General features: G+C 45.9%; 1 protein-coding gene across 1 annotated transcript in view; it reads right to left on the bottom strand.

Annotated features, from left to right (window-relative positions):
* LOC115104488 (histone-lysine N-methyltransferase 2C-like) overlaps nt 1-27902 on the bottom strand; it is a 264974-nt gene that overhangs the window by 7361 nt on the left and 229711 nt on the right. The window contains 24 exon segments of the mRNA XM_065006980.1: nt 380-650; nt 1275-1408; nt 1640-1818; nt 2006-2153; nt 2368-2509; nt 2719-2883; nt 5365-5571; nt 5693-7504; nt 9575-9807; nt 10028-10091; nt 10182-10251; nt 10449-10560; nt 13551-15301; nt 15618-15928; nt 16164-18068; nt 18478-18624; nt 19647-19859; nt 20631-20704; nt 20938-21164; nt 22197-22353; nt 24062-24199; nt 24387-24419; nt 25381-25518; nt 27593-27640. Coding sequence (XP_064863052.1) covers nt 380-650; nt 1275-1408; nt 1640-1818; nt 2006-2153; nt 2368-2509; nt 2719-2883; nt 5365-5571; nt 5693-7504; nt 9575-9807; nt 10028-10091; nt 10182-10251; nt 10449-10560; nt 13551-15301; nt 15618-15928; nt 16164-18068; nt 18478-18624; nt 19647-19859; nt 20631-20704; nt 20938-21164; nt 22197-22353; nt 24062-24199; nt 24387-24419; nt 25381-25518; nt 27593-27640 — 8679 coding nt within the window.

Raw genomic sequence — 27902 nt, forward strand, 5'->3', positions numbered from 1 at the left:
ACACAGACTGGTGTTTCCATGCCCAGATTTAGCCCAAAATCTGTTCTAAACAGCCAATTGCCTTTATTGAGGCTAATGGGAAAATAACTTAATCACAGTGCTTATCTGCCTGCCATTTCCTGAGCTAAAAGATATTTACTAAAATAGCTTGTACAAACTGAAAAATCATGTTTTGAAATAACCTACATGAAAAGCTTAGGAACGCATGCCATTTGATTGTTAGTCTGTTGATAACATGACAGTGATAAATAAATAATTTCACTGAAAGATATAGTGCCACCACCGTTTTACCAGCTCTGAAGCCAGAAACCTAATTTCTTCCATCACTATCAGTTGTTACCATCGGCTGATTAAAGTTGGATCGCTGGTGGGTACTGACCTGCGCTGGTGGGTGGGCCAATGGGCTGAAATGGCTGGCTAATTCTGGGATGGTTGGGTGATCCAGGGGGTCTCAGGGACCTCATGGTGGGGGGCTGCTGGTGCTGGGGAAACATGGATACGTGAAGGGGGTCTATTCCCTGGGTCTGAGGCACCTTGAGTCCAGCCAGTAAGGCCAGGGAGCTGCGCTCTGGGCTGCGGCTCACCTCGTAGCTGCCGGGGATGGTCACACACAGTAGATCGGCCACCGCAGCCACAACGCCAGGGATGTTCTGCAGGTCCAGAAGTGTCAGGGAAGTCAAATAAGTTTATAGCCAGTGGTGGTCAATACAACAGCCCCATGCCAGGGGTCGGCAACAGGTGGCCGTTTTCGGCCCGTGAGTGATTTGTATTTTTTGGGGGGAACCTATTTTTATTATTTTGGACTAAAATGACCTGGAATTCTGTAAAAACTGTGTTTAATTTAGGCAATCGGTTCCCAAATATTCCCACGAATAAAAAAATAAATATGTGATCGTGTCTCAACATAATCAAGGTATAAAATCATTATTTTCAAATACAAGCTCTTTTTGTGCTTAGTTGTAGTCAATTTGCAATGTGCAAATTATTTTAATTATTTTCCTGCCCCAGTCTATTTGCTCTGACAAAAATCATCCCACGGCTGAATCTAGTTGCCTCCCCCTGCCCGAAGCTATACGTGAGACTATCATGGAAATGAGCTTTCTTGAATGTGTTGTATATGGTCTGGCTTGGTTACCCAGAAGTGTATTTACAGTAATGTATGTATTCACTATGTCCACTGCAATTCAGTCTATATCTGCAAATGTGTACAACATGAAATAAACGAAACTATAATAGTAAAAATGGGCTGTTTACAGTTGCGTTTAGCCACTCACCTCCGCTGAGACCGGATTCAAGGTGATTTCTATGGATACCAGGCCAGCTTTGGCGCAGGATGGAGGCTGTCCAAACTGGGACCCGAAGAAGGAGCTTGAGGGTTCAGTCTTGACCTCTTGCTTTATCTCAGTTCCTAAAGGAAACAACCAGACAATCTAATATTCCACAGGAACTAACACAAAGCAGCAGTTAAAATGCTTGTATAACCCTGGCCTGAGAATTATTCTTAAAGATCTTCACCAATACAATTGCTACCTAATGATTAGTAGTACTAACAAGCAAAACTTCTAACTCAACATAACTCTAAATGACCATTTATTGGTACCTCTACTTCAGTCAGGCGTGAAAGGTGTGTGATTCTTACCTTTCCCGCTGGCGCTAGGCAGCATGGGTATGACGGGAGAGGAGCAAGGCGAGGTGGGCTCCTCCTTGACCTTTGACAGGTCGGGGTAGCGGCTGATCTCCATGCCGACTACGCTCTCGGGGGATGAGGAGGGGACAAAGCTGTCGGGGGTGTCCCTGTCTACACAGTGGTCCTGGCCCCTGGGACATACAGAATGAAGGAAACTAGTTCAACCACTGAGCCAGCGCAGTACAGCAGGATAGAAGTCAGTCTTTAATACTCCCCTCAGAAGCAAAATGAGTTACTATAGTTACTCGTTCAGAAGGAACCATGTAGGAACCACCCTGCCTCTAAATCCCATTGAAATGTGGATTAGCAAGTCCTCACCTGAGTTCCTCCTGGTTGTTATGGGGTGGTGTGGGGAGCGAGGCGGGAACGTCCACTGTCTTGGGCCCCTGGGTGATGTCATGGGCCATGAGGTCTTCCTCTGTCCGGAATGCTGTAGGTAGCTGCTTGGCTCCCAGTCCTTTGATCACTAATGTTAATTCAACAACAAACATATTTCAGCCATTGAAACACAAAAATGGATTGTCCTTTTTATTTTCAGATCACAGAAATGTGTCTTGCCATTAAAATGCCAGCAAAGATTCTTTGATATATATAATATATTTTCAAATCACTTTAACATTGGCTACAATATTACCACAGCATTACTTCTCCAAAGTGATTTTTAACACGAGTCACTTTACCATCATGGCTGCCCAAGACAGCAGCTTTCCTGGCGAGGTCCTCGGCCGTGGCGAACCCGTTGACCATCTTCTGCCTCGCCATGGGAGGCGGCGTGGGTGGGAGTGATGCTGGAGGGGTAGGTGGGTTGCTCAAGTTGTTCTGCTACAAAATGGCAAAGCAGACAACATTTTAACTGGATCCAACTAGGGAAATGTGTTTGAATATACAGGAACATTCAACAGTGTGCGGGTATCCTTTTTCTTTTCTATTAAATCTATTCCTTTCCTATAATATACCTTGTTGTACTCTTCACATGAAAAACAGCCGGACGTGCCTACACAACTTTTGACCTAAGGGTGTGCTCTCTTCACCTTGTAGATGAGCTGTGAATAGTAGTCTGATACGCCGTCCAGAGAGGCGCTGCCGAAGGAGCCCGACAGCCTGTTCTCCCCGTTGACCTGCCCGCTGCCGAAGGGTGGGAAGTGGGCAAAGTTGACCCCCATTAGGGGCTCCATCAGGGGCAGCAGAGAGAGCTGCTGTGGAGGAAGACAAGAGGGGGAAGAGGGTTAGTAAGGCCAAAGGCTTTCTTTCTCACTGCTTAAAATTTCGAGGTAAGCACTGAACAGGATTAAAATTTGTTCTAGAAATTGAATAAAAACTATTGACGGTTATTAGCTGAAGTCATTTTATCGAAAGTGTACGGAGACTTGGGAGGTCAAGACAAAAAGCAGAATAGTTCACTGCAGAATAACCCATGGTATATCTACTCCTAATTTGAATGACATGCAATTATTTTACGATTATTCACCTAAAAAGTACTATATATTTTCCATGTAATATTCTGTTTATGCCGTCCACAAATTCCGAGTGCTTCTTTCAAAAATCCACGGACCGTTCAATTAAACATTAAGATGACAGTAATTTATGAGGTGTGTTAACAGAAAACAGCAAAATAACACCCATGTTTGTGCCCAAGCAACTGCAGAAGAAGATATCAGATACACGTTCATCTACAAAATCAGCAGCAGCCTGAGTGATAATTTGCCCAAAGCGGCACCACACAGTTGCAACAATAAACACCATCAATCAAATATATTTTTTTAAATGATCAAAATACAGACGTTTGTTTTAGGCCTGGCTATACTACCAGACCAATTAGCCAATCAACACATTCACAGTGGCGACCCGTCCGATGGGACTCCGGAGTGGCACAGCGGTCTCAGTGCTAGAGGCGTCACTACTGACCCTGGTTTGATCCCGGGTTGTATCACAACTGGCAGTGATCGGGAGTCCCATAGGGCGGCACACAATTGGCCCAGCGTCATCCGGGTTGGGGAGGGTTTGGCTGGGGCAGGCTGTCATTGTAAAATATGAATTTGTTTTTAACTGACTTGCCTAGTTACATAAAGGTTAAATAAAAATGTTTAAAAATTCAGGGCAGGTGGGACGTTTGCATGTTATTTTTGCATTAATAAGCGTCACATATCAGTTTGCAAACAATGTAAAAATAAATGAATCATTGAGTTAATAAAGCCGCATATAAACATTGTCTTTGTTTTGCTTTCTTGAGTAAGTCAGCTCCAAAATGCAGGTGTTTCAGGCTAGCTCTGTGCTATCTGTGGTTGTGGGGCAGCCAGCAGAAAATACAGAGCGTAGGGGATGTTAATGTTCTCTAGTTGTGCTGTGATTGACTCAGTGTTCTGTCACTCATGGGGACACTACATCACTGCAAAATCTACAGGGAGAGCTAGAAAATTCAAGCCCGTTGGGTGCTGCCATAGATTTACATTAGAAGTGCCAATCTAAGAAGGCTTAAGGTCAAGGTGACTGTACGTTTGTTTATCCCATGTGTAACTTTGTGTTGTTGTTTTTGTTGCACTGCTTTGCTTTATCTTGGCCAGGTTGCAGTTGTAAATGAGAACTTGTTCTCAACTGGCCTACCTGGTGAAATAAAAAAAATTGGCCACAGATAAAATGACGTCAAATCACGTTGTAGCTTTGACCTGAAGATCACTGACGTCATGATTCAAACTTAGTTCCCAGTTGTCTTGAAAGCACCATGAATGCCAGACTTTGATGACATAATTTGCCCACAAGAAGGACTGTCACGCTACCTTCCTGTTCAAGTGAGCACAGAACAAGGTAAGTGCAAAATGGCTTGTATGCTGCTGCATAAATGATGTAATATGCCAGGGAGATAAGTATACTTTAGCTAAGAAAGTAATACTAAGTATATGTTGTGTAGTAAGGTGTTAATAGCCATGTGCCTCACCCTAATAATTTGGTCCCTTTGCCCCTCATAATTTAGCCTACTATTCTGACTTGGTGGTGCACATGTAGCCTAAAGCCTATTTTAGAGAAATGTCATCATCGAATATTGTAAGAGCTTTCATGGTCTGCTTATTATGCCCATTTTATTTATCCTACGGTCGTGACTTGGTGTACAGCGATAATACTCTTAACGGCCCATGTTTTGAATTCTGTCGCTGTACATTTCAAAAGTGCTGAAAAAAAATAGTTATAATGACTATGTCCGTCTTAGCTCGCTCATTAATGTCTTAATCGAAATTACGAATTGCCTCTTATCGTCCCCTTATGCCATAGTTTGTACATCTCAATTGCCAGGCAAAACCACATTTGTTTAAGGAGGTCAACCATAGCAGCAATGTTTTTTTTTTAAAGGCAGTAAATGAGGCTAAATTAACTGTTTTGCTGCCAGACAAGGCTCAGCTGATATCCAGGTGTAGCGGTGGTAAGGATTCCCTCCATGGTGCTGAAAAGAAAGATCTGCTGTTGGGACAGCTTTATGTAGACCCTAACAGTTTGTGGGCACTGTTTGTCACCATTATAGTGAAATTCATGTGTTGTGTAGTGGCTTTGCTGGCATGCATAAAAACATTTCTTGTTGAGTTTGCCCCACCAAGATTTACATGCTAAAATCGCCACTGCAGATTCAATAAACACACGCTAATCAACACATTCAACACTGTTTGGTGTCTGACTACTATGACATGTACCCGTTTGAGCTGTGTCAGACTGTCAGTACTGGAATAACTGATCTGCCTCTCCTCTTCCTCCTTCTTCCTCCTCTTGTAGCGTACCGGCGGTTTCTCCGCCCCGTTTTTGGGCGTCCGTTTGTTGCGTTGCTGCTTCCTTTTGCCCTGTGCCGGAACCGAGGGTTCTAGAAGCTCTGTGCTTCCTGTCAGCTGACTGTGTGGGGGAGTCTGGGAAAATACAATGATACAAGCAAGGTTGGTGAGCTACTATTATAGACACAACAAAGGGCTTTCTTTAGGAATGTAGTACTGAATAGCATCTGTGTGAATGTGGTCTTTCCCTTCTCACCATGTTGTTGGTGATGGAGGCCGGCCTGGCGGTGGCTTTGAGGTCTGCCGAGGCCTCCTGCTCTGAGCTAAGGCTGTTGCAGGACATCTGCTGTGTGGGAGGGGCCTGGTTGGCGCTGGCACCTGGCGGGGGCGTACTCTTGTTTTTCAGCAGGTGCTTAAGCAGCTCATTCCCTGCGTCCCCCCCTTTGGCGCCATGGAGTGGGGAAGAGAGCCCCCCCTCGCTTCCCTCCTCCTCCTTCACTATCCCCCCGGCTCGGGGACCGTGCCACAAGGCAGACCCTTCGTTGGCTGCCACGGCCCCTCTGCACTCAGTCTCTATCCTCTCCAGCTTGATTTGAAGGGTTTCGTCAAACAGGGAGGCCCGGTCATTCTCCGAGCCCATGTTGGAGAGCCCACCCTGGGCTAAGCTGCTGCCCGAGAGCTGCCTCTCCAGTTCTGAGGAGGGGGCCAAACCCGAGGACCCCACAGGGAGGAAAAGATCAGACAGATCCTGCTCTCCGGGAATGCTGAGGCTCCGGGTGGGGGTGGATGAGGTGTCAGACATGTGGGAGGGAGTCAGTGAGGCGCAGAGGTCTGAGTGGGGAGTGGATGGGGTCTTGACTGAGTCTGCGTCGTCGACAGAGTCTCTCTTCTTCTTCCTGTTCCTCTTCTTCTTGGCCTTCTCCTCTGGGATGATGTTGGAGTAGAGCTGGATCAAGGACTGGCCTGAGCCGGGGTAGTTGGGAGGTAGGGGGGTGGATGAGTCCATTCCGAATGGGGGTCCATGTCCCTCGCCCCCAACCTGAGGCATCATCCCACGGTCTCTGAACCCAGCGGGACGGGGCTGTCCAGGGGGGTAGTTAAGCCCCTGTAGCATGGGGATTTTGGACCGGAAATTGGGACCCATCTCGGGACTACCAAATGCCCTGTTCCCAGGCATGGACCTGCGCTCACCATCCGGCATGAAGCCCTGACCTGGGAGTGGCCCGCCAGTGCTGGTGAAGCTTGGCTGCATGTTGCTCTGCTCGGGGTACATGGGCCCTAGCTGCCCCTGCTGTTGTTGAGGCCTAGAGGGTTGCATGAAGTCTTGGGGCAGATCAGTACTGTAGAATGGCATGTGGGCCAAGCTATCCCCTCCGGGGTTTGTAGCTCCAGAGCCGGATAGGAGCCCAGTAGGCCCCAGACCCAGGCCTTGCTGCTCCATCTCCAGCCGCTGCTGCATGGCCCGGTGCCTCTCCACCTCCTGCATAAGCTGGACCCTCTGTCTCTCCTGCTGCTCCCTCAGGCGGTCCCGCCTCTCGCGCTCCTGGAAGCCCTCACTGAATGGGTTGTTGTCGTCAAATTTCACAGCGAGGCTGTTGCCACCACTTCCACCGTTCGCTCCCTGGGCACCTGCTCCGTTTCCCGTTGGTGTAGCTTTTGCGCCAGGCACCATTGAGGGTGGGGGCTGTGGTGGTAGTTGGGCTTGGGGTGGTAACTGGGGCGGTGGCAACTGGGCAGGGCTAGCAAGGGGCATCTGTGGGGGCATGTGAGCTGGAATTCTTGGACCTGGGCCTCCCATCAGTCCTTGGGCTCCCCCTGGGTGCCAGCCTGGCATGTTGGGAATGCAGGCAGGGTTATGTTGGCTGGGGTGGGGCTGCATTGGCATCATGGGCCCCATCATGGGCTGGCCCATAGGGGGCGCTCCGGGCATCGTAGGGGCAGCTTGAGTATGCATCCCAGGCATGGGTGGCATCATAGGAGCCTGGAGACATGGCCGTTGCTGCTGCTGCTGCTGCTTGACACGGTACTCCTCTATCAGCTCTGCATGGTCTTTCTGCTGTTTCCGAATCTACCAGAGAGAAAGAAAACAGAGGAAAAAGAAAACAGAGAAATGTGAGCAGATTGAAGGGATCTGCACAGTCCAATAAGATATTGAGAAACGTTTTAAGGCACCACTTTTGTATCCAGCCCAATTAGAATTGGTATTTACCTGGCAATCACAGAAAGAACAGAGTGATCAAATACTATTTTCTGTTGCTTATGCCTCCATAAAATTGGCAATTACCTGGAACTAGAGAATGCTTAGTGATATAGTAAATGCTTCAATGAATTCACTACCCACAAGAAATCAGATTGAACCATTACCAAGTAAATAACATTATCTTAATATCTTAGAATATACTGCCAAAAAGGAAAACACGAGTAAATGAGTGATGCAGATGCTTCCACACAGGTGTGGTTCCTGAGTTAATTAAGAAATTAGCATCCCATCAAGCTTAGGGTCATGTATAAAAATGCTCAGTTGGCCATTATTTTGTCTACCATGGCTAGAAGAGATTTCAATGACTTTGAAAGAGGGTCTCAAAGGAGCATAGGGGGTTTAAAGGGTGTGTGTATGTGTGTGTCATAGTCACCAGATCTAAAACCAATTGAACACTTATAGTAGATTCTAGAGCTGCCCGAGATTGCGTTTTCCACCACTATCAACTAAACACCAACTGATGGAATTTGTGGAAGGATGTTGTCGCATCCCTCCAATAGATTTTCAGACACTTGTAGAATCGACACTACTGTTCAAACGTTTTTTTGGTCACTTAGAAATGTCTTTGTTTTTGAAGAAAAGCACATTTTTTGTCCATTAAAATAACATCAAATTGATCAGAAATACAGTGTACACATTGATAATGTTGTAAATTGCTATTGTAGCTGGAAACGGCTGATTATTTAAATGGAATATCTACATAGGTGTACAGATGCCCATTATCAGCAACCATCACTCCTGTGTTCCAATGGCACGTTGTGTTAGCTAATCCAAGTTTATTTTAAAAGGCTAATTTAACATTAGAAACCCTTTTGCAATTATGTTAGCACAGCTGAAAACTGTTGTACTGATTAAAGAATAAATAAAACTGGCCTTTAGAGTATCTGGCCTTTAGTTGAGTATCTGGAGCAGGGACATGGACATTTCTAAGTGACCCCAAACTTTTGAACGGTAGTGTATGTCAAGGTGGATTGAAGCTGTTATGGTGGCCCAAACGCCCCGTTAAGACACTATATGTTGGCGTTTCTTTTATTTTGGCAGTTACTTAGTAAAGCCTTGTGAAAATGTTGACAGAGTAGACTGTGTTAATGTCACAGAATAAATCATGTCTGCTGTCTCCTGTGGTCTTCATGCGACAGTGAAGTCTCGCGCCTCGCCACAATGAAAAGGTCACAACAGTTGGAAATAATTAGCGAAGTCGCCACTTTGTTGCTAAGAAAAGGTCAAAAGGTTTGTTTTCGGGCATAATGTTTCCCTTGATTCTCAATAAAACAAGTAGTTCTTTGTTGTGTTGTCTCTTGTCGTGATGGGTGTTTTGTAAATTGCCTAGTAAAATAAAGGTTCAATCAAATAAATACAAATAAAAGTAGCAGATGTATTGCAGCAATTAAGCTTTGTGTTGCTAAGAAGGAGGACATTTAACCCAAAACGTTCATGGTCATAATCAAGGTGTTTTCCCATTTCCGAGGGGACGGGAATACAAAGCGAAGACGTGATAAAGAGCCGCCAACAGAGGTTTAACTTCAAGAGAAAATCTATAAGATAGAATCCAAAATGATACAGGTGCTTAAAACCAAAAGGGTTGGAGGCAAATCCTGAAGTAGACACTCAAAGATTCCAGAGAGAATCAGCCTATTCTGTGGGCTTAAGATATGATTCCCTTTTCTTACCCACCTCTTCAAGGTGAATGACTACAACCGCTCTCTTTCTTTACATTATTTAGGTACTCAGAATTTCCAATAATTTTACAGATTATGCCATGTAACGTCGTAAAATCTGGTAATGTAAAAAACATAAGCCAAATCCAAGATCTCAATATTTTCAAAACCTTCAACATGGAATGCCGGTAATTAACTCCTGCTACATTTAGTTAGCTACCTGCTCCAACTGCTTCTGCACCACACTCTGCTGCTCCGTCACATGCTTCAGCTGCTCGACGTCCTCCTCAGGGAACTCCCGGCCCGCCTTCTTGGCGGTCCGCTGTTTGGCCGACAGGGCCTTCTTGGACTTCCTGTGGGCCCCAATCTGATCTTCTAGAAATTTCTGCTGCATCTGGAGCAGCTGCTGGGTCTCCTGGAGCCACTCCTCATACCGCTTCCTCTGGCTGTCGTCTGAGAGACAAGACTGGGTTAGGCGCCATTTTTACTTTGGATGTATAAATCCCAAAGGGATATAGGTGAAATCGAAGAGACCCTGGATTGGATATGGTGGTCAACATATGAAATACTGAAGAAACCAAAAGAATGGTCTATGATTAATTATTTGGTTAATGTGAATAAGGATGTCATGATCAAATTCAAATTAAAAAACGTTGGGTTGTCGTCCACTCACTGAAAAATCCAGGTCCAAAATTTGGGGGGTTTGGTCTTGCCATCTGTGGAGCCAACTTCCCATCCTGTGAAAACAATTAACAAACGGTAATGAGGCCTTGTTTTTTAGCAGAATAGATTAAACAGACAGACAGTGGTTGATTCACAATGCTTACCTGTCCAAGCACATGTTGAGGCAGAGCGGCGGCAGCATCTGGTCCATGTGCTCCTGGCGTCTGCTGAATTCTGCCACAAAGACAAATGAGAGGATCGTTGTTTTAGGGAACATTAAATTTACTTCTAAATATTTCCCATCCAATACTAAGCTTCTCAATAGTGTTTTGGACGGACCAAGAGAATATTACAAAAAGCCTTTAAATGAATGTACATATTACCCACAAGCACAAATAATGAGCTAGCATTAGGGTGAGCCTATGTCTTACCTGTTAATGACTATTGGGGGCATTCCCATGCTGTTTTGAGCCATGACTTTATTGATTCCCTTCAGAGCTACCATCTTGGCCTTCATGATCGGGTCCGTGATGGCATCAAAGTCTGCTAAAAAATAAAGAAGTCCACTTAATCGTAGCTAGTTGACCTTATTTTAACCTCTTGAAGCTAGGGGGCACTATTTTTGTTTGGAAAAATAACGTTCCCAAAGTAAACGGCCTATTTCTCATGACCAGATGCTAGAATATGCATATACAGTGGGGCAAAAAAGTATTTAGTCAGCCACCAATTGTGCAGGTTCTCCCACTTAAAAAGATGAGAGGCCTGTAATTTTCATCATAGGTACACTTCAACTATGACAGACAAACTGAGAAAAAAAATCCAGAAAATCACATTGTAGGATTTTTAATGAATTTATTTGCAAATTATGGTGGAAAATAAGTATTTGGTCAATAACAAAAGTTTATCTCAATACTTTGTTGGCAATGACAGAGGTCAAACGTTTTCTGTAAGTCTTCACAAGGTTTTCACACACTGTTGCTGGTGTTTTGGCCCATTCCTCCATGCAGATCTCCTCTGTTGCAGGGCAACACGGACTTTCAACTCCCTCCAAAGATTTTCTATGGGGTTGAGATCTGGAGACTGGCTAGGCCACTCCAGGACCTTGAAATGCTTCTTACGAAGCCACTCCTTCGTTGCCCGGGCGGTGTGTTTGGGATCATTGTCATGCTGAAAGACCCAGCCACGTTTCATCTTCAATGCCCTTGCTGATGGAAGGAGGTTTTCACTCAAAATCTCACGATACATGGCCCCATTAATTCTTTCTTTTACACGGATCAGTCGTCCTGGTCCCTTTGCAGAAAAATAGCCCCAAAGCATGATGTTTCCACCCCCATGCTTCACAGTAGGTATGGTGTTCTTTGGATGCAACTCAGCATTCTTTGTCCTCCAAACACGATGAGTTGAGTTTTTACCAAAAAGTTATATTTTGGTTTCATCTGACCATATGACATTCTCCCAATCTTCTTCTGGATCATCCAAATGCTCTCTAGCAAACTTCAGACGGGCCTGGACATGTACTGGCTTAAGCAGGGGGACACATCTGGCACTGCAGGATTTGAGTCCCTGGCGGCGTAGTGTGTTACTGATGGTAGGCTTTGTTAATTTGGTCCCAGCTCTCTGCAGGTCATTCATTAGGACCCCCCGTGTGGTTCTGGGAATTTTGCTCACCGTTCTTGTGATCATTTTGACCCCACGGGGTGAGATCTTGCGTGGAGTCCCAGATCGAGGGAAATTATCAATGGTCTTGTATGTCTTCCATTTCCTAATAATTAGTCCCACAGTTGATTTCTTCAAACCAAGCTGCTTACCTATTGCAGATTCAGTCTTCCCAGCCTGGTGCAGGTCTACAAATTTGTTTCTGGTGTCCTTTGACAGCTCTTTGGTCTTGGCCATAGTAGAGTTTGGAGTGTGACTGTTTGAGGTTGTGGACAGGTGTCTTTTATACAGGTAACGAGTGTAGGACAGAGGAGCCTCTTAAAGAAGAAGTTACAGGTCTGTGAGAGCCAGAAATCTTGCTTGTTTGTAGGTGACCAAATACCTATTTTCCACCATAATTTTCAAATAAATTCATTAAAAATCCTACAATGTGATTTTCTGGATTGTTTTTCTCATTTGGTCTGTCATAGTTGAAGTGTACCCATAATGAAAATTACAGGCCTCTCTCATCTTTTTAAGTGGGAGAACATGCACAATTAGTGGCTGACTAAATACTTTTTTGCCCCACTATAATTGACAGATTAGGACAGAAAACCCTCTAAAGTTTCCAAAACTGTAAAAATATTGTCTGTGAGTATAACAGAACTGATATTGCAGGCGAAAGCCTGAGGATAATCCAATCAGGAAGTGCCTCTTATTTTGAAACTTCTGTGTTCCTATACGTGCCTGTCCTTCATTTAAAGGGATATCAACCAGATTCCTTTTTCTGTGGCTTCCCTAAGGTGTCAACAGTCTTTAGACATAGTTTCAGGCTTTTCTTTTGAAAAATGAGTGTGAAGGATCACATTGCGTAAGTGGATAGGTGGGGGCTCTCAGAGTGAGTTGGTGCGCAATTGAGTAAAACGGCCATTGTTCCTCCCGTTGTAATGGAAAAAGCTACACACTCGGTTGATATATTATCGAATATATATTTTAAAAACTACCCGAGGAATGATTATAAAAAACGTTTGACATGTTTCTGTGGACATTATGAAGACTATTTGGAATTTCCGTCTGCGTTGTCGTGACCACTCTTTCCTGTGGATTTCTGAACATAACGCGACAAACAAAAGTCGGTATTTTGGGTATAAAAATAATATTTTTGGAACAAAAGGAACATTTGCTGTGTAACTGGGAGTCTCGTGAGTGAAAACATCCGAAGATCATCAAAGTTAAAACGGTTAATTTGATTGCTTTTCTGATTTTCGTGACCAAGCTTCCTGATGCTAAGTGTACATAATGCTATGCTATCGCTAAACTTACACAAACGCTTGGATTGCTTTCGCTGTAAAGCATAATTTCAAAATCTGAGACGACAGGGTGATTAACAAAAGGCTAAGCTGTGTTTCAAAATATTGCATTTGTGATTTCATGAATATGAATATCTTCTAGTAATATTATTTGACTGTTGCGCTATGCTATTCAGCGGTTGCAGGCGAAAATTATCCCGCTACAGGGATGGGTAGCGTCAAGAAGTTAAGCCATTTCAAAAGAAGCCACCCCTAACAAGTGCCATGTCAAAATTATGGATGGAACGGTGGTGAAGTAAGACTCCCAAAAATGTCTCTTCGTAAAAAATAATTAAGTCCAACATTCTGTTCCTCAAATTACAATTGAACAAATGTCAAGTACTTCATTTCCCTCAGAATCTTTAATAAAGCATGAGGCTCCAACTGAAATGGCTCGACATTCAACATTTATACCAAAAAGGATGACCATGCAAAATGACTACAAAACCCTCAGATAACTAATCTGACAACACCCTGGTAATGTGTGTGACTAAATGAAATGGGTGACCAAAACAGTAGACATGTCTATCTGAAGCTCAATGCCCTTACCCATATTGGGGAAGAAGGAGTCGCTGGAGCGCTGTCGGATCATGGCCTGCATTTGCCTCTGTTGCTGCTGCTCCTGCCTCTCCTGGTCCAGCAGGTCCTGTAGGAGGAGGGGCTGCTCTTCCAGCAGCAGAGGCCTGTTCTGTGGGCCGGCCTGCCCCAGTGAGGGTCCCTGCTGTTGGGGGAATATGCCCTGCTGGCCCTGGGGGTTCAGGCCGTGGGCAGTGGGCTGCTGACCGGCTCCAACCATGGCTAGGTTGAGCTCCACCTGTTGGTTGGCTGAGGCCCCGAAGCTGAAGTTTCCCATTGAAAGTTTGCTCTGAACCAACGTGGGGCTCACACGATGTCCCATAGCCACGCTGGGATTGAGTCTGTTGTCTTGGGCATGTTGCCTAGGTAGCATCAGCATGCCGGTGCTTGGGTGTAGCCCGGTGGCCTGTGCAGCCATGTTACCTTTTTGAGGAGAGCAGTTTGGGCCAAACCCAATGTTTTCCAGTTTTTCTTTGATCAGAAGGCAGGAGAGGACCGGAGTTGAGCCGGAGTCAGTTTGTCCAGGCTGCTCATACAGCCCTGCGCCCTCTTGGTTTGTCATGGTTCTGTTGTCATTCATCGGGCCACTGCAGAGAGACTGGTCCTGGTTTTGCACATGTTCATCTTTGACCTCCGTTTTGATTGTATCCTCGGTTTTAAACATGTCTAAGGTCTCTTTCGCTTCGTTGGCCTCCCGTTTGTCAGATTTCCCCCCGGATCGGGACGAGGTGGCTGCGCCGTCCACGCTGCCTTTCCTCTTCTCCGACAAGGCTTTCTGGAGGTCTGAGGTCTCACCCTGTTGGTGGTCCTCCATAGGGTCGCCCAGGTCCAGATCTTCTTCACTGAACATGTCTTTCTTGTCATCCAGGTTGAGCTCGGGGTCCGTGTAGGCGATGAGGTCAAACTTCCCTGACATGAGGAAGTCGTCGAGGTGCAGGTCATTGGGTCCCAGTTCAAGGTCTTTGCCATCATCCGGGTCCAGGTTCAGGTTCAGATCGACCAGGTCTTTGACCTCCACATCTTCAAGGTCCTTTACTGCGGAGTCTTCAGCGTCCAAGTTTTCCTCAATTCCGTCTCCACTGGATATCTGAGTCTCTTCCGTTTGACCGGTGCTAGACCCAGGCAAGAGCATACTAGATGGCGCTGCATTGAGTGGCTCACCAGTGACAGGGTGGCTGAGTGACCTATTCAGTGAAGGATGCTGTCGCTGCCCCATGGTCATTGGGACTTCAGTCTGCTGCTGGTGCAGGTTCTCCATACTAGCCGACATGTGTGTGTGACCGACCGATCCCTGGGAAGGACTGTCCATCATGGGGTCCATCATTCTGGATAACTGGTTCCCAGCGAAGCCCATCTTCTGGCCTTCCATGAAGCCCTGGGGTGGTATCTGGGGCTGGTTGGAGGGGTCCATGACATTGGGAGGTCCATGCCCAAAGGGCATCCTCATTCTGTTCTGAGGGGCCCTGTGGCGGAGCTCGATGAACGGCTGACCCATGATGTTGTGCTGCTGGACAGGAAGGCCCTGTGTGGGGAAGGGCTGGGGGAGCCCCATCTGGGTGTTGCCCCCCATGACCCCCCTGGAAAAGTCCACAGAGTGAGACATTCTCATCTGGGGTGGAACATTGTCGACCATGGGCCCGCCGGGCATCTGGTGAAGGGCCCTGAGGAAGTGTTGCTCCTGGCCTGGTTGAAGGGATCCTTGAGGGCTGGGAGGGAATCCAAACCTGAGAGTAGAAAACACATTGTCAAATGCTTATCCGTGACTACATCCCAAGCATAACACAACAGCACTGGTTGCTCCCTATATACATCTTCAATAAGGAAGATTACACTAAGTAGGGACTTCAACAATGACACTTCATTCCACATTTCGAGCATGTTAAACATAATTGTATTAATTTAATCTTGTCAAGGGGAGCAATACATTCTGCAAGCCAATTATAAAAATATACAGCTGAATATGGGTAAAGACCCTGTGCATACAAAGAAGTTTGAACAAAATACAGCTGAGTGAAATCTATGCTGTCAAATTCAACTAACCTCATTTCTTGTGGCCTCATGCCCATGTCCCTGGGGAAGTGGGGTCTGGCAAACTGGCCCTCATTGGGGAAGTGTCCTCGCTGGTCCCCTAGAAAGGTACCAGGGAACCTCTGACCTCCTCTCATGGGTCCTGGGTAAGGTGGTGGTGGTCTGCCGAACATGTCATTCTGTGGGGCGGGATCGTCATGTGACCAGTGGCGGGGTGTCCCCGGGCTGGGGGCTGCAACAGTTTCCTGTAGTAGTCCTTTCTCTTGCCGGATGGCAGACTTCTGTTGTTGCTGCCTAAGGATCTGCTGGCGCAGTCTCTGGCGCTGCGGGGGGAGAGCACGGTACACTTTAGCAAGTTACATCACGCACGTATTCATTCAAATTTGAGGGGATCCTTACAGAGAAGCAAAACATGTTCACGTTGCACCAACATGCACTGCCATATTGGCTGCGGAATGGCTAATCACCTGCCAATAACTATGCAAACAGAAGAAGGCTTTATGGCAATTCAAGTGTTACCCATGTGAGTGTCATTGTGTCTCAACCAAATGGAAATACCTGTCTGAGCTTCTCCTCAGTGTCTCCCAGGTGTGGTAGCATGCTGTTCTGAGTGTCAACGGTGTTTCTGCTAGACTGAGGGATATCATGGGCCTGCCTTTCCGAAGTTTGGGCATAAGGTGTCATTGGACCCAGTTCAAAGGGATCGTGAATCTGCGTTTGACCACCGTGATGATTCGACTGCGGCAGAGAGAAACTTTCATCCGACATTCCCGGGTGCTTAGCTGTCTGCGAGCCCGGGGCGCTTGGACAGGCAAACCCGTCCTGCACCCTGCCCGGAGACTGGTGGGAGAATGGGTCAGCTGGGAGCTGGGACATGGGCGTCGGTCTGGAGCATAGTCGATTGAAGGCATCAGGGCCTGCTTCTGGCCGCGGCGTCCCTGGAGCTTGTGCGTAAGGGTCAGCGAGGAGCGGTCTTGGTGTTCCGGGTTGTTGGGCATACGGGTCCATGTTCCTTTGACTACCGGGGGATTTGGGAAACCTATCCCCTGGGGCTGGTCTGGGGGTACCTGGCATGGAAGCATAAGGATCCATGGAGTGAGATGGAGACGGTCTGTGATTGGGTGGGTGCTGCTGGGGGAACTGGTCTAGACGAAGGCTAGGCGGCGTCTGCAGGTATGAGGGATCCGAGTGTGGCCTTGGGGTGCCGGGAGGTTGAGCATAGCTATCAGAGTGAGGTCTGGGGGTGCCTGGTGGTTGAGCATAGCTATCAGAGTGAGGTCTGGGGGTGCCTGGTGGTTGGGTGTAAGGGTCAGACATCTGCTGTGAATAATCCGGTCTCGGGGTAGATGGCGCCTGTGCATACGGGTTTCTGTGAGGGTGTCTAATCATTGGCATGGGTTGAGAGAAATGGCCCTCCTGGGTTTGGCACATCATCTTGGGCTCGTTGGGGAACCCTTCCCCCATGAGTGGCCGGGGGGTGAGAGGCTGCTGGGCGTAAGGGTCGGCCTGTAGTCCTTGGGGAAAGCCATCAGATGGACCTCGTTTAAGTCCCCCAGGCATAGGGCCACCGTAGGGCTCTTGCTGGGACTGCTGGGGAGGCATGGGGGCTTTGAACACTGAGACGGAGCCTGACTCGTTGCTGCCAGGGATGGGAGTGAGCAAAGGCCTGGAGTAGGGGTCCGAGAGGATCATGCGGTTGTGAGACATGCGCTGGTAGACCTCGGCTCGGTGTCCGCCCATCCTGGCAAAAGTCTCTCCTCCAGAAGGAGGGCTCATCATGTTGTGCCTGACCTGCTGGTGTTGCTGCTGCTCAACCAGTCCTGAAGGGCCCACCCTGGCAGGTCCCATGGGTTTAACAAAGGGGTCAGGGGGCCTGGGGGTGTCTGGCATCTTAGCATAGGGGTCAGCATTACCAGAAGGCCTCCCTCCCCTTTCCTGCATCTCCGACAGAGAGTTCTGCCGGGGCGTGGTGGATCCACCACCCCCAAGGGGCGGTCTTGGGGTGCCCACCATTTTGGCGTATGGGTCCCAGGGCGAGGACGGCCGAGAGCCTGAGGAGGAATCCGGGGAAAACATATGTGGTGACTGGGGCTGGGAGGATGGTCCCTGTTGAGGGTACGAGGTCTCCTGGGTGGGTGTCCTCGAGGACGGAGGTGGGAGCTGGGGTCTGAGGAACACTTCATCCTGTGACCCAGAGGTGGGTGTGCCCGGGAGTTGTGGTCTAGCGAAGCCATCCTTAGACACTATTGGCTGCAGTGGGGATGAGTTTCCAGACTTTCCTCCATTGCTGGGCTGAGGAGTCATGGGGCTCTGGTTACCACTATTAGGGGTTGTATCTCCACCTGCCTGACTGCTAAACAGCTGTTGTTGTTGTTGTTGTTGCTGGAGCTGCTCATTTTTAACCTGCTCCAGCTTTTGAGTGGCTTCAATCTTCGCCTGCTGCTTGCTCTTTTGTCTCATTTGCTGCCATGGAAACAAGAAAAGCAGGGGAGGAGAAACACTTCAGTTAATTAAGCCTTTTTGGAAGCATGGAATTTGTAATTTTATGATGACATGGTGCTAAGAATGCTTTCTTTCCCTCACTCACAACAAAGTTTTAATGCATTTTTCAATATGAGTGGGTCTAGCGTGTGGTGTTAAGCCATGCAAGAGGGAACAATGTGAGGGTGTATGTCATAATATGGTGATGAAATAAAGCTTCTGGAGGCTGTTACTGTGTTTTTTCAGGACCAAGGACAGATTTTACCAGTTAACCAAGCTTTTCTCCCTACAACTCCACTTTACAGTTTGCTTTTCTTACACCTTGTAAATTTTGCTTTATTGGTTCTCGGCAGACGAATACCAGAACAGTGCTTCGCCTTGGGAATCTTACCAGAGAATTTTTTCCACCTCCTGCAGCTATAGTTGCCTGGTTGGAATGTCCAAAAAGGACGTCTTTATTTGTTGATTTTATGGCTTTGCTTTTTGGGACCTTTTCCTGCTGCTTCTTAAGGGGTCCCCACATCTGATTTAACTCTCCCTTTTCAATGCAAATTAAGAATTAGTAGACTGTATGAGAACGCCAAATGTATTGTTTAAAAATGACTCACTCAACCATGCACATATATAAAGTTTAATAAAAAAAATCTGTTTCATGCCCCCAGGTTATGTTATGTTCAATCTCACCACCTTGCTCCTACTCACCATTCCCCTGACATGCGGTACTTTGGTTATTATGGTGGTGTATTATGGTGTCATTAAATACATGTACACATAAAAAATAAGTGTACACTGCTCTCACACCAGGGTTTCTCAACATGCAGGAACAAAATCCCACTTATACCATTTGGCTTCCTGAAGACCTGCCAAGGCAGCCACTAAACAAAAATATTGTATCTACTTTTAAAGGCATGCATGCAATTGCCACACAATCCTGCATCCAATCCCATACCCTCAGACTCAGTTTAAACAAAAAACATTGTAACATTTAAAAATGAAGGCCAAAGGAATCCTCAACAACTCCTAGAACAGTAGTTGAGAAACGCTGCTTTACAGTGTACTCATGCTTTCATATCCCCCCTCCCTCCATTCCCAGTACATGTTAACCCTCCAAAGGAATCCTCAACAACTCCTAGAACAGTAGTTGAGAAACGCTGCTTTACAGTGTACTCATGCTTTCATATCCCCCCTCCCTCCATTCCCAGTACATGTTAACCCTCCAAAGGAATCCTCAACAACTCCTAGAACAGTAGTTGAGAAACGCTGCTTTACAGTGTACTCATGCTTTCATATCCCCCCTCCCTCCATTCCCAGTACATGTTAACCCTCCAAAGGAATCCTCAACAACTCCTAGAACAGTAGTTGAGAAACGCTGCTTTACAGTGTACTCATGCTTTCATATCCCCCCTCCCTCCATTCCCAGTACATGTTAACCCTCCAAAGGAATCCTCAACAACTCCTAGAACAGTAGTTGAGAAACGCTGCTTTACAGTGTACTCATGCTTTCATATCCCCCCTCCCTCCATTCCCAGTACATGTTAACCCCTCCAAAGGAACTCTTACCTGTCTGAACTTCCACTCCTGCTCGTGTTCAGACTCCTTGGGCTTGAGAGAGTCTTTGAAGAGCAGCTCAGTGTCCAAGGGGACACTATTGGGGTCAAAGGTGTCAGTCAACAGTTGCTGCTGCTGCTGAGGATGCTGGTGTCTCTTCAGCGTATCATTTGACATCTGAACTTTGTTTATGCGCAGGGCCGCCCGGTTATCCCGTGCTTTTTGCTGGAAGAGAGGGGATTGGAAGAGGTAGTCCATTTTGTAATTGATGGTGCAAGAAAGATACATTTCCTGAGACGCTAATTTCTTAAAACCCTACTGGAACAAATAAAGGCTCCACCTTTTTCTGAATGTCTTGGGGAAAATCACAAGGCGAGGAAACCTTCTACAATCACCTAATCTCATCAAGTAATTTGGACATGCAGAGCGTTGTTAAATATAACTTCATCATAGAGACTGTCCTGAAAAATCCTCAAAGAACTGTGTGTTAAGTTGGAAAACATACTAGACACAACATTCAAACAGAACAAAGACACGAGAAGGGACAAAGCGCAAGAGCCTTTGGGTTTAAAATATCAACAGAAAACAGATGAAAAGAACAAGACAAACACAAATATCTACTTCAGGAAGTTTGTTTAGACTAACATTTTTATCAGTAACTGGCTGATCCCTTTGATTCATCACTCCAAAAGGTATAGGGCACCATTCAATCAAAAGCCACAATCAGGTTTGTGGAGTAAGTCAACAACAATATTCTTCTAGTGAAGCAGAAATAATACATTTTTGATTGAATAGGGTTCTAAGTTTAATTGGAGGTTTTAAATGTTTTGTAAAAGATTAGCCTTTTTTTAATGCATGGACTTTTTCTGTTGTCAATCAGCAAAACCTGCTGATCAAAATAAGTGCAGTGCATCACAGTCCAGCATGGATGTAAACAACTTCCAAACCCAGAATGTGTTCTCAATCCACTTACCTGGTCAAAAAAAATGAACTTACCACATATGGGGCCCTGTCCTGGGAACTGGCTTTCCTCCATAACTTTGCAATTTGTTTCACTCTCATAGCCCAGTCTGAGAAAGAAAGAAAGATTAGCCACTAAAACGTATAGCGCTACAACACACATGCAATATGGCCAAGAACTATACCTTTCCCAGTCCCCTTTTTATGTGTGTGACACAGAACTTCAGAGCTTATCATTTTTTTTCATTTGAAAAAATGTAGTAGGTAATTCACACTTTTGAATTTGACGTAACCAAAAATCATCTCATTTTCATTTGAGAAACTTTGTCTATGATGTACCAACCTGGGAACTCCTCTAGGAGGTTGGGGAAGTTGACGTTGGTGTAGAGGACTGGGGCCACGGTGGCCATCTCGCCCAGAGTCTCCTCCTTCTCCCACTTGAGCGTGCTCCTCTGGGCGTTGGACATGGTGTCTGTCTCTCCCTCTGGAGGTGGGACGGGGCCAGGGACGGGGCCGGGGGCGCTCCATGAACCAACCACATCACCCCCCATCTGGCTAAACTTCTTGTCCCTGGAAGGATATCTCAGGTTACACATTCTATTGCAACATTACCAATATATTTAGTTATATATTGATTTTTACAAACTGGGTGGTTCAAGCCCTGAATGCTGATTGGCTGACAGCCATGGTATATCAGACCGTATACTACGGGTATGACAAAACATGTATTTTTACTGCTCTAATTACATTGACAACCAGTTTATAATAGCAATAAGGCACCTCTGGAGTTTGTGGCGATGCATCGTGCCTAATAAGAACAACCCGTGGTATATTGGCCATATATCACACCCCCTCGTGCCTTATTGCTCAAGTATATCACATCACTTACAATGCGGTTCACTTTGAAGCAAATTATCATTTAAAAAGGGCTATAGTATAAAAATGACATTACACTTTTTGATTGAGATATGAAAGCTAACAAGTGAGCAGACGTCAGGAAAAATTTGGTTAAAGTGAACTGTATACATTGGAGCCAAAACAATGAAGGATAACATAGTAAAAAATAATAACTAGGCAAGTTAATAACACAACATCCAATTATCACGAGGCAAGTTAATAACACAACATCCAATTATCACGAGGCAAGTTAATAACACAACATCCAATTATCACGAGGCAAGTTAATAACACAACATCCGATTATCACGAGGCAAGTTAATAACACAACATCCAATTATCACGAGGCAAGTTAATAACACAACATCCAATTATCACGAGGCAAGTTAATAACACAACATCCGATTATCACGAGGCAAGTTAATAACACAACATCCAATTATCACGAGGCAAGTTAATAACACAACATCCAATTATCACGAGGCAAGTTAATAACACAACATCCAATTATCACGAGGCAAGTTAATAACACAACATCCAATTATCACGAGGCAAGTTAATAACACAACATCCAATTATCACGAGGCAAGTTAATAACACAACATCCAATTATCACGAGGCAAGTTAATAACAAAATCCAATTGATTGTCTTTGAGCAGATGAAAGCAATGCTCTAGTAATGGATAGACAGCTCCCTGCTCTTACCTAATCTTGTCTGGGAAAGGCATTCTGTGAATGGGCGAGAAGTTTCCCAGGCCACATGGGCCTGTGCTGCCGGGCATCATGGGAGTTGGAGGAAAGTGAGGGTTGGGCCCCATCATGCCGTTTATCATTGGCATGCGGGGAAACATTCCATGGTCGCCTGCAACAGAGAGCATAGAGACGATGTCGGAGAAGTAGTTCCAGAAATACATCTGCATGTCCTGTTGATTATGTGAACATTATATTCATATAAATCAATGCTCATATCAATTCATTCTTATAGATTGATTTCCACAATCAATAGTTGATTATAAACTCAGCAAAAAAAGATACGTCCTTTTTCAGGACCCCTTCTTTCAAAGATAATTTGTAAAAATCCACAGATCCTCATTGTAAAGGGTTTAAAAACTCTGTTTCCCATTCTTGTTCAATGAACCATAAACAATTAATGAACATGCATCTGTGGAACGGTCGTTAAGACACTAACTGCTTACACACAATAGGCAATTAAGGTCACATTTATGAAAACTTAACTCTGAAAAACACCAAAAGAAAGATGCCCAGGGTCTCTGCGTGAACGTGCCTTAGCCATGCTGCAAGGAAGCATGAGGACTGCAGATGTGGCCAGGGCAATAAATTGCAATGTCCATACTGTGAGACGCCTAAGACAGCGCTACAGGGAGACAGGATGGACAGCTGATCGTCCTCGCAGTGGCAGACCACGTGTAACAACACCTGCACAGGATCGGTACATCTGAACATCACACCTGTGGGACAGGTACAGGATGGCAACAACTGCCCGAGTTACACCAGGAGGCTGGACTAAGGGCTTGTAGGCCTGTTGTAAGGCAGTTCCTCACCAGACATCACCGGCAACAACGTAGCCTATGGGCACAAACCCACCGTCGCTGGACCAGACAGGATGTAAGTGATGTGTATAGCCTCGTTATTGTTATTGTGTTACTTTTTCTTATTACTTTTTATTTTAGCCTACTTTGTAAATATTTTCTTCTTTAATTGCACTGTTGGTTAAGGGCTTGTAAAAGTACCGTAAGCATTTCATCTACATTTGTTGTATTATTTGCGCGTGGCAAATAACGTTTGATTTGACTGCCAAAAAGTGCTCTTCACTGACGAGTTGCGGTTTTGTCTCACCAGGGGTGATGGTCGGATTCACATTTATCGTCAAAGGAATGTGCGTTACACCGAGGCCTGTACTCTGGAGCGGGATCGATTTGGAGGTGGAGGGTCCGTCATGGTCTGGGGCAGTGTGTCACAGCATCATCGGACTGAGCTTGTTGACATTGCAGGCAATTTCAACACTGTACGTTACAGGGAAGACATCCTCCTCCCTCATGTGGTACCCTTCCTGCAGGCTCATTCTAGCATGACAATGCCACCAGCCATACTGCTCGTTCTGTGTGTGATTTCCTGCAAGACAGGAATGTCAGTGTTCTGCCATGGCCAGTGAAGAGCCCGGATCTCAATCTCATTGAGCAAGTCTGGGACATGTTGGATTGGAGGGTGAGGGCTAGGACCATTCCCCCCAGAAATGTCCAGGAACTTGCAGGTGCCTTGATGGAAGAGTGGGGTAACATCTCACAGCAAGAACTGGCAAATCTGGTGCAGTCCATGAGGAGGAGATGCACTGCAGTACTTAATGCAGCTGGTGGCCACACCAGATACTAACCCGCCCTTTTGTTCAGGGAAACATTATTCAATTTCTGCTAGTCACGTATTTACACGTTACATTTGCTGAAAATAAACACAAGTTGACAGTGAGAGGACGTTTCTTTTTTTTGCTGTGTTCATTTAAATTCCCAGCAACCAAATGCAATTCTCCAAGAGGCTTGAGGTGGTGGTGGTACCTGGGTTTGGAATGGCCACGGCTCTAGGTACATTGGGCCCAGGGTGGGCCGGTTGGGGGTGAGGCAGCTGTGGAGGCTGGCTGGTGCTGGGACTCAGGACCGCTGTGAAGAGGTCCTCCACGTCTTTACCCTCCAGCTCTGTAGAGGGCGACAGCAATGAAATAAATAGCGTTCACGCACATACTTTAAACCATCATCAACAGGTGGTGATTGAATGTTTCACGGTTATCTTTGAATTCTATGGAACTGATCATCTCTGACATACAAATGAATGAACAACCTTTTGAAAACTCTAGGTTAGACTTATATAATCAAAACCACAAACCTGGGATTTTGTAGAGCTTACTGAGAATTGCACCTGAAAAAAAGAAAAGTAATGCATATTACATTGCTGCAATGTTATACACTTTATCCTCTGTGCTAGTTTGATTGAACCAAGCAAGCCAGTTAACAAATCCTGGGGATCAAACATAGAATTTCATCAGATGGGGTGTAGCTCAATTGCAAGTCTGAGGAATGCACAACAACCTCAACTAAAACCGGCATGGATTTGGTTATGCGTCAATGTGTTAGGCCAGACATTGGTTTTGACAGAGCCAGGAAGCCGCTAAGCAGTTATAACACACAGGGAGCAAGTCAGGCGGGTAAATCTCTGCCTAGGGAATAAGGTTGACCTCCCTATTTGTCAACACTGATACTTTGCGGGAACTTCAGTTAAACTGAGCAAACATTATTTACTTAGTGTTCCATGATTTTGCAATGTGGGATGTGATTTGACCACCAATGCCTTCTATACACAGCAGTTGTTCCATGTGGTGGATAAAGACCACAATCATCAACAGAGGCACGCAACTCTAAGAAGAAAGACATTTCTCACGAGTGACTTTTAGGGCCAGTTTCCCAGACACAGATTAAGCCTAGTCCAGCTTTATAGACGTGTCTCGGAAACCGACCCTGAATCTATGTACTGATGTCGAGCTGGGAAACCATTTAGGCCAGAGAGTCACACACTAACATACGTCAAATAGATCAGTGAGACAAGAGGAAACAGACACTGAAGCCTTGGAGGACTGGATATGTAAACCTCTGCTCTTCACCAATGACACCGAGTGTGCACAGAAAGGAAGAGGCAAAGCCAGAGGTTTCACTCTCGACAAAATCTGTCCAAAATAAGCCCAATACATTTCAATGGGTTATTTTCGACCTAAGCTTGTCGCCTGCCTTTGGGACAACTCCCATTGTTAGGGTGGAGACATGAGAATATAATCATTATATACAGATCTCTGGAAGACAGACAGAATTCAACAAGGCCGCCTTACCATCTGCGACCATTTTGTCCAGTTCTGGGCTCAGGATGACGTCCAGAGGCTCCTCCTGTAGAGCCCTGGGCCCCCGGCCTGCCGAGCCCTGACAGGGCCCAGTGGGATCATCAGGTATGGGGTCCATGTCCAGACCAGCTAGCAGATGGCAGAAGAGGATGGTGAGGAGAGGGTGGTCACATACACACGCGGGCATACCCACCCATAGTCCACTTTTATGTAACAAAAATAAATCGACACTAGCCCCCTCACGAGCCATTTCAGAGAGGAGGAAGAAAAAGAGAGAAGAGACGAGAGGAGAGAGTGAGAGAGTGAGAGAAGCGAGAGAGGAACGAGAGAGAGAAGAGGAGAGAGAGAAGCGAGAGAGAAGCGAGAGTGGAGCGAGAGAGAGGAGAGTGAGAGGAGCGAGAGAGGAGCGAGAGAGAGGAGCGTGAGAGGAGCGAGAGAGAGGAGCGTGAGAGGAGCGAGAGAGAGGAGCGTGAGAGGAGCGAGAGAGAGGAGCGTGAGAGGAGCGAGAGAGAGGAGAGTGAGAGGAGCGAGAGAGAGGAGAGTGAGAGGAGCGAGAGAGAGGAGAGTGAGAGGAGCGAGAGAGAGGAGAGTGAGAGGAGCGAGAGAGGAGCGAGAGAGAGGAGAGTGAGAGGAGCGAGAGAGAGGAGAGTGAGAGGAGCGAGAGAGAGGAGAGTGAGAGGAGCGAGAGAGAGGAGAGTGAGAGGAGCGAGAGAGAGGAGAGTGAGAGGAGCGAGAGAGAGGAGAGTGAGAGGAGCGAGAGAGAGGAGAGTGAGAGGAGCGAGAGAGAGGAGAGTGAGAGGAGCGAGAGAGAGGAGAGTGAGAGGAGCGAGAGAGAGGAGAGTGAGGAGAGTGAGAGGAGCGAGAGAGAGGAGAGAGAAGCGAGAGAGGAACGAGAGAGAAGACAGAGCTGATCCTTCATGTCATGGTGGTAAAATAAACTGAACATGACCTCATTATATATTATATACCCCCCAACGCTTGTTTTTTTTTCTTTGTCTTCCCGTAATTCAATCTTCTAAGTATAACGACAAACTAATTTGTGTTGCCTGCTCGACTGAGTGTGGAAAGAGGTGTGGGAGGGGCGCGGAGCAGCCGTCCCTTAAAAAATAGCCACACTGCCTCCATAATCAGTTCCCATACTGCCCACATTAGAGTAGACAAGGGCTTAATCAATGAAAATAGTTCTGGGAGACTGCAATGATTAATCATCATAACCTCAGTCGTCAACATCGGAGGGGGGTCCGAGGTCAACGCACATTTTACTGTGGTGCACTCTCGACTAGTTTGCTTCTTTTTAATTTATTTTTGTTGGGAAAAGCTACTTCGCTTGTGACCTTGAATTAACTTGATATATGGGAAGAAACAAAGTACATGGAGACTGCAGCTACTGCATATGGTGCTGAAGGTAAGGAATGAAGGATAAAGGTAAAACATTGTTTTATCTGTTTTGGGGCCTTCAGGCATTCTCAAATAATCTATAATACAAGGGTGAAAAACAAAGAAAAAATCACTATACAACACTGAAAAACAGGATAGATGAAATACATTGTGAAACAATGCCGACTCGAGACCACATAGAAAAAATAAAATCTAATTTCCCAAGATGGCAAGGTTTTCTTTGCTACTCAGCTCCATGGAACGTGGAGTAATTTATAGTTCAAGCTTTGTTACATTCTATGACTAGAGGAAGATCAGACTTTGAAACCCATACTCAACAAACTCAGCTGGGGTGAGGAGATAGAAAGCACTAAAACACATCAAATGAAAACAAAAGTTTATAGCCGTGTGTGTGGTCAGCTTTTTGCTAAACCTCAGGTATATAACCCAGGTTTTTCATGAAGAAACCAAATGAAGTATATTAAAGTTATGACATTTGTATTAAACAACATTATTTAAAAGAGCAACTCATCACTTTCACCTCCAGCCCTTTTTTTCCACAGAATATCACTCAACAGTCTATAGATTGGTCAATAGACATGCAGATTGGTGAGTGGTTGTAAAATCACAGTAGTTAGTCAAAAAGACTGTACAGTGCTACAGAGTGAGAAAATGGGGAGCGCAGAGAAGGAAGGACATGAAAAAATGCAGAGAGCGTAGAAAGTGTTAGAGGGGATGGGGTCCCAAAGCATCCCAAAAGTGGGAGAAGGGGAGGGGTGGCAGGTCTGCTCCTAAGAGGCCAGACGGGCCCGAGGACGTCTCTTACCAAACGGAGAGGAAGAGCAGTCGACTTGGAAAGGGCATAAATCAAGACCTACAGGAACCCAAAACCAGAGGATTATAAACTGAGGGGGAGAAAAGCAGGTGTGATAAAATGCTATGCTAACACTTTACTTGAAGCAGCCCTCTGTGATGCTACACCACAATAGTAGTGACATAAAACCAACCATCACGACACGAGTCCTAACACAGGCCTGGGTTCAAATAGTATCGGAACTCATACAAATGCTTGAATGAGCTTGTCTGGTACAATGTAACCAACGTTTTTTTTTTAAACAAACACTCAACACATTTGA

The sequence above is a fragment of the Oncorhynchus nerka genome, linkage group LG22, assembly GCF_034236695.1.
Source record: "Oncorhynchus nerka isolate Pitt River linkage group LG22, Oner_Uvic_2.0, whole genome shotgun sequence".
Taxonomy (NCBI): Eukaryota; Metazoa; Chordata; class Actinopteri; order Salmoniformes; family Salmonidae; genus Oncorhynchus; species Oncorhynchus nerka.